This window comes from Halichoerus grypus, chromosome 1 (genome assembly GCF_964656455.1).
Source record: "Halichoerus grypus chromosome 1, mHalGry1.hap1.1, whole genome shotgun sequence".
Classification (NCBI taxonomy): Eukaryota; Metazoa; Chordata; class Mammalia; order Carnivora; family Phocidae; genus Halichoerus; species Halichoerus grypus.
In genome coordinates, this window is record NC_135712.1 from 159,485,016 (window position 1) to 159,492,430 (window position 7,415).

The window sequence follows — 7,415 nt, forward strand, 5'->3', positions numbered from 1 at the left end:
GAATACACTGAGACAGAGGAGGACAAGAGGAGATTGTGGATTTATTTCAGTAAGTATTGAGGAACAAAATGCATGTACATCTTTGATAAAACAAAAGGAAGAGACAGCAGAGGGGCATGGGCAGCGTACATGTGACCCTGCCAGGATCCTGGAGGAGACTTGCAGTCTCAGTCTGGACAACATGAGGTAAAGGCTAGGAATGGGAGGAGTGAGTGGGGACAGAAATGGGGACTTGGGGTCTGGCTGGGAGAAACACCCAGGTCAGAACAGGAGCTGGTGGCAAGTGATGGAGGTCAGTGTGCAATGTGGGTGAAAAATTCTGGGACCCCGTACACAAAGGTACCAGAGGGGGTCTGTGTGAAGAGCAAAGTTGAGCCCTCCAAGGGTCTGAACCCTAAGCAGGGATAGATGGATGAAGTTGGGGAATTCGTGAGAACCCAATACCCAGAGGCATTGGGTAGCTCCTGCAGTCGTGCCCCAGGTTGGATTACGTGGAGGCAAGGGCCTTGCAGCCCATCTCTGTGCACTGTCGCTGTTTCTGTAAGAGGGAAGGATGGGGTCCGCCTGGCTTCTGGCTCCACATGGTGGCTTGGCTCTTCGCCATGGTCCGTATCCACACGGAGACCTGGTCTCAACATGCGTCTTGGCCTCACCTGGAGGCCAGGGTCTCTGCTAAGGTTTGTCTCCCTCAGGTGGCTTCTTACTGCCTGCTGACTTCTTCTCCCACGGTGGCCTTGGCTTCTCTCTCTATGATGAGCTGTGAATGCTGGGGTCTCATATCTGATAGGTTTCACATAAGCAAAGGGTTTCAAGGGATGGCCTGGCTTCACAGGGCCATCTGCTTTCGTGGTGCCTTCACCTTCCATACCAGAGCAGTCTAGCTCCCGAGAATGCACATCTGAGGCAAAACAGAGAGGCAGAAAGTGGGAAGAAGAAATCAGAGCTTTTCCAGGAAGCTTTGGGGCCAGGAGAATGGGGGGAGGGTATGAGGTGGAGACCCCCTCTGCCAAGGACCTGTTATGTGTAGTACTTTCCACTGGTCATTTCATTTGGCCCTCCCCACCACCTCCAGAGAGGTAATTGCCATCCCCATTTTACTGATGGGTAAACTGTCTCTAGCTTCAATTCAAATTCACTAGATTAAATTTGAATCAAAGTGACAGTCCCTGCCCTCACCAAGCTTAAACTTCAATAAAAAAGACCAATAGAACAAAACAAAACAAAAAAATGTAATGTCACTGATAAGTGATAAGTTGGAAGGTAAAGGATTTAGGATATAACAAGGAAGGTGGTTTTGAATCCAGAGTGCCTGGAATTTTACCTTTTTTTTTTTAAGATTTTTGTTATTTTTAAGTAATCTCTACACCCAACATGGGGCTCGAATTCACAACTCTGAGGATCAAGAGTTGCACGCTCCGCCAACTGAGCCAGCCAGGTGCCCCATGGAATTTCATCTTAACTTACTTGTGATGGGTCTCAATTTCCTTTTTCATGAATTGATATGATACACCAACCCCTGGGGTGTTACAAAGACTTGGTTACTACAAGCAAGTGCTTAGATTAGTGTCATCGGAGCATGTACTTGGGGACAGGAGGAGTTAACAAAACGCTGTAAGTCAGGACCTCAGGAATGAGCAGGATTTAGCAAAGCCAAGGCAGAGTGCGGAGGGAGAGGATTCCCAGGGGGGTGGAGACTGGGGGCAGGCTTCCAGAACTAAAAGAAGCCTGGACTAGCTGTAGGATAGCACAGCAAGAGGGAGAAGCTCATAAGGACCCCTTTAAGCTAAGTCAAATTTTAGTTTATGCTAAGATCAAAGGAGAGCTATTGAAAGGTTTCAAGGAAGGGAACAAGTCATCATGTTTGGACTTTGGAAAGTGAAGGACATAGAAGGGAAGGGAGTGTGCCTAGAGGCGGGAAGGCTGGGGAGAGCTGCAGCCATCTGGGGAGATGTGAAGAGGTAAGCAAAGGCAGCAGGAGCCCAGGGATACCCTGAAGGCAGGCTGGATGAAAGGGGGCGTCTGGGGTCCCAACTGACCCTGTTTGTCTGCAGAACACTCTCCTGACAGGTCCCTATACATATAGGATGCTAAAGTACACCCCCGCTGCCATTTGCTTTCCCCCAACAGAGAGGGCATGAAACTGTTTACCCAAGGTAGAGCTCAAGATGCAAGTTTGGATGACAAAAATGTGTTCAGTATTGGTCTTATGATGATGAGGTGTTTGTGTTTTCCAAGTGGAGATGTGAGTCTGGGGCTCAGTGGAGGGCTCTGCTGGAGCTGGATCTGAGTCTTCTACACAGAGTTGGTCATCACCACCATGGGGGCTGACAGGATCAGCATGAGAGAATGGAGGAACAGAGAACACCTCTGACAGAACCCTAAAGTCTACTGCTAACCTCTAATGGAAAGATAGAGAAAAAGCATCTTTCAGGACTACTAATGCAGAGGAAACTGGGAAGGTACACCCAGATCCAAGGTGGAGACAACAGGTCAAGGAGCGGTGAACTGCCCACAAAGTTGGCTATGTGGGACAGAGCAGGCCTGCGATGTGGCCATTCTTGTTAGCCACCTGGCATGGGTGAGAACAGCATCAGGACAGTGGTGGGGACAGAAGTCAGCTTCCAGGGCAGTGCAGTAGGGAAGATGGCAGGTGAGTGATAGTGGTGAGTAGGGGACAGCAGGGGTGGGGCTTTTACCAGGGGTGGTTGAGTCACTGTTGGGAGGCATTACTGGGACACAAGGACCCAAGAATTAATAGTGTCAGGAATAAAGAACAACTCCAACAGACCCACTATAATGGAACAAATTGAGAGTGTTTCAACAAATGCCCTCTTTCTCCATAATCATCATTCAAAAATTTAAAAAGCCAGGATCAGATCATCTCACTGGTGAATTTTTTTTCAGTTCTTAGCTAGAAAAGCTCAAACTCATATTAATACCTTAAATTAATTTCAGAATGGTCAGAGGACCCACAGCACTGGGAAAGAGGGGGTGCATGCTCTGAGACATGGCCACAGCCCTGTTGCTGGTTCTTTTGACCCCATCTTCTCTGCATTCAGAAGTTGGCATAAACAGAAAGAAACGGACACTATGGGAGAGTTTTGGAACTAAGGACAGATATAATAGTTAAAAACATTTGAGTTTTGGGTTTTTAAGCATCAGAAATCAAAGTCCTGGGAGATCCAGTCATATCAAGTCTATGCTTTATTCAACATTCTTAAATGACTTATGTGGGCCCTGCAGAGCTATTTATATCTGCTCTCCCAAACTCAGGCTCAGAGCTCAGTGTGACTCCAGAAGCAACCAAGAATGGCCTGGGTGAGCTATAGGAGGGTTGGTGGATGGCAGGGACTTTGCAGATAGGACCTGGAGGGCTCAGAGTGACCTGCATGGACTGATGGCCAGACACCAATAGAAACAGAAACAAGGGGTGGCTGTGTGAACCAAGGACCAGAGCACTCTTTTCAATCATGTGATAATATGTAAACCATGTTCCTTTTTGTTGACCTAGATTTGACTCCAGTATAAGTGGGGGAAGGGGGGTGCGGTGAGAGATCCTTAATTGACTAAAGAAAGTCTGAATTGATAAAGCCCCAAAATTCAGGAACACTAAAAATCAATAAGACAAACAACCAAATAGAGAAAAAGCAAAAAGTAGTCATAGGCAATCCATAAAAGGGGAAAAGCTAACGGTCCCTATACATATAGGATGCTAAAGCTCACTTATAATGAAGCAATGCAAATTAAAGGAAAGATTGTGCCATTGTTATGCATCTATCAGACTGGCAAAGTTAAAAAGATTTAGGACACTCAGTGTATAGAGGGAAATGTTATAGTGAACAATTTCACAATAGCTATAAAATTTTAATGCCCTCGAGAAAGACAACATGATGGAGGTACCTGGTTTATCATCATGAAGTGGCATCCAGCTACAGGAATGAAGACAATGTGGTGTTCAAACAGAGATAAATGACTGAGCAATAGAATGGAATAGACAGCCCAGACTGAAAACACATCTATGGAAATTTGGCTGAAGACAATGCTGGAATCTGAAGATTCTTTCCTGGGAAACCTGTGCAGCCTAAGAGAAAAGTCCTAAGAAACTGACACATGGGTTTCCCCAATTTGGCAGCCCAGCCATATAAATTCTGTGGAACCTACAGTTAACAGGCCCCACTCATTGGTTCAGAGCTGCCATTTAGCTTCCCAGGGTCCCCTTTTCAATATGGGCAGCCAACAAGGGGCCATCGAACATTAGAGGAAGACTAACATGAGATAGGAAACTGATAATCAAACAGAAAGAAAGCAACTTGCAGGAAACAGTTCATGCCATCAGAGAAAATTTCACAAAAACATATCACTAATATCTTTTGAAGGAGATGATGCCCATGAACCAATTACAAGATGCTTCTTAAAGAAACATTCAGGAAAACAAAACAAAACAAAAAAAGAGCCCTTTGAAATCAAAATTATGAGACCAGACATTAAAATCTCTATGGATATTTTGAAAGATAAAGTTGAGGAAATCTCCCAGAAAAGAGGACAAAAATGAAAATAAGAGGCATAAAATATGAGAAAATTAGAGACATAATATTACCAAAGCTAACTATTTAAAAAAAATTGAGTTCTGGAAAGAAAAAGATCCTAAAAACTTCCAGAGAGAGAAGGAGACAGAGAGAGACAGAGAGAGAAGGAGGAAGTGTCTTCAAAATTCTGAGGGAAAAGGATTTCCCATCTAAAATTCAATACCCAACCAAACTATCACAAATCAGGAAGGGTAGAATAAAGACACTTTTAAATATGCAAAATCTCAAATAATTTTTTTTGGATGTATGTTTCCCTGGGAATGTTACTAAACCAAGAAAGAAAAAATAAACCAGACTAAGAGTGTGTAAAATTCCAAAGTGGGGAAGGAATTCCCCAGATGATGGTGAAGGGAGATCCCAGGAGAGTGGCTTAGAGTTGATCTGAGAGCAGCCAGCCTAGACTGGAGCAGATTAGAAGGGTATGGCAATAATGCCACCAGAAGGTGAAATTGATAGGATACTTGATTGTATTTGAATTTAAACAACTGGGGAAGAGTCTGAGAATGGTTTAGTGGTCAATAAGCAAATAATAGCCCAAGTATTAAGTCCTGGAAAATTCAAAAGTTATAGAAGAGGGAAAGTGATCCTGATTGACTAGATGGCCCATTTTGAATAGTGAATTCTGCTGTGAGGTGGGGAGCTTGAGGTATGTGTGGGCTGGAGTAGGTGGGCAGGGGTGAGGATGGCGAGTGGTGAGGATGGTAAGAATGCTGGAACTACAGGTACTCCTCTCCCATGGAGGGAAGACCATAAATAAAGTCTAAAATGGAAAAACAAGTTAGTGGTAGTGTAAGTATGGTATTTAGAGAACAGAGAGTAATGCTAAAAGAAACTGAACAGATTAAAATAGTTGTCTCTAAGGTGTGAGAAGTTGAGAAGGAGCAGGGGCTGCTGGTTTTCATAGTATGCCTTATGGGAATTTCTACATTACAGAATTAAATACCAAAAGTAAAAAAGAAACCAGGAAAATATTAAAAAGAAAGTGACTGGCATTTGACTACCTTGATTAGGGGCCATTGAAGGAAGGCGTTTGGGAAGTCCTTGCTTCTCCATGATGAATCTGCCCAAGAGATAAAATCAGGTGAGTTGGGGCTCAAACTGCACCCAATTTTCCCAAGCACCAAGCAGCAACCCAGTCTCCCTAGCACCAGTTCTGGTGGGCACTGCTGCCCCTGCACCCACCCTGCCTTCAAAGGGCCTGGCTGCCCAGGCAAGGAGCATGCTACACTGGCAGCTCAGGGGGATGCAGTGTGGAGAAGGAAGTTTGGGGGGGTGGGACTGGGGAAACTCAACATATTTAAACAGCTTTCAAAGAAGAGCCAGTAGGGATTGGCCTAGAGGTGTGCTCACTAATTTATCCCAAATCCTCTAGGTAAAGGTCAAGGAAATGAAAAACTTTAGCCAAGTGGAAGAATTATCCCTCCCTTGGGGAAAAGAGAGAAGGAAGGTGGGGAGAAGAAGGGGGAATGATGTAGGGGCAATTTGGGAAGTTGTCCCTGGCTTTTCTAGGGCTGGAATATGCAAGATTGAGTCAGTCCCCACCTGGACAATACAAAATCTACAGGTCCCCCAGGGGCATAGGACACATACCTGACCTGCTGTTGAATTCTTTGCAGCCAGCTCTGGAAGCCTGGAGAGTAGGATCCCCTTCCAAGAAGAGAGGCCCAAGGGGTTAGGGGTCCAGAAGTGTCCACAGGTCACAACAGTAGCTCAGACCTCAGTGTTCACACGTTCTTCCTACAGGCCTCCAGGAAGCCCACTGTTGCTTTTTCATCCCAGTCCCCTTACATAAGACAGTGGGTGTCACCCTGGCATGTGATTGGATAGAAGTGGGTGGTGGGCAAAGCCAAGGTGGGTGGGACCGGCTTGACTTGGGAGGAGTTTATTGGACTAGAGTTTTCCATTCGCCAAATGGGCCCACCATGATTAAATCGTTCATAGATGTACATGCCCAATTGGCTGATCTAATCATTACAGAAAAATGCATAGTTATAGTTGTGTTAAGTGCCAGTAAAAGGGAGGTGTGATGCCATAAGAGTGACTAATGGGACTAGATTAGGTTTGGGGCTGAGTGTCAAAGAGAGGGATATTTGGGCTGAAATTGGAAGGACTGGTAACACATGAACCAGGTTGGATAGGGCAGGGAGGGGAGGACAGGTGGGGAAGAGTACCTGAGAGGGAGAAGGGAGCCTAGCCCATTCCAGGAATGGAGAGGAGGCTGGCCCAAACTGAGGAGGTGGTGGGAGATGAGGTGGGAAACCACCCCCCCAGGTGCTGCTTTTGTTCTAAGGGCAACAGAAAACCACAGGAGAGTTTTAGGCAGAGGGAGATGCCCTTGATGAGATTAACATTTCATAAGAGATCATCCTGGCTGTGAAGTGGAGAGCTCACCGAGAGTGCTAAGATTAAATCAGGAGGAGAAAGGAGGCCACTGCAGTCCTCTGTTTTGAGATAGTGTCTTATCAAACTAGGGCTGTGAACAATAGTAGAGAAGGGAGATGTTCCATAGTTAGAGAGGAATTTACAGGACAAGAACCAAAGTTGTGATGGTCTGGACATACCCTGGAGGGGAAGGAGACTGCCAAGTTGGTAGTGCTGTTTATTAAGATGGAAGATGTGCCAGCAACCTGCTCTAGCGGGAGGATTGTGAGCTTGGTTTGCACATGCTGCGTTGAAGGAGCTTTTGAGCAACCAAGTGTGAGAATGTCAAGTGGCAATTTCTGGGTCTGGAGTTACAGAAGAGGTTGGGACTAGAGATCTGTGCATGAGACATATGTCATTGGCATTTAAGCCTACAGGTATGAACACAATGGTCTAGGAGAAAGATAT

At 45.5% G+C, this 7,415-nt stretch overlaps 1 protein-coding gene across 1 annotated transcript; it reads right to left on the reverse strand.

Moving 5' to 3' along the window:
• Window positions 1-293: 293 nt before the first annotated feature.
• PRR20G (proline rich 20G) lies at window positions 294-5,639 on the reverse strand. Its single transcript, XM_078059196.1, has 3 exons — window positions 5,588-5,639; window positions 705-898; window positions 294-464 (listed from the first exon to the last, which is right to left on the reverse strand). The coding sequence occupies exons 1-3, from the start codon at window positions 5,637-5,639 to the stop codon at window positions 294-296; spliced, it is 417 nt and encodes a 138-aa protein (XP_077915322.1).
• Between the last annotated feature and the right edge of the window lie 1,776 nt (window positions 5,640-7,415).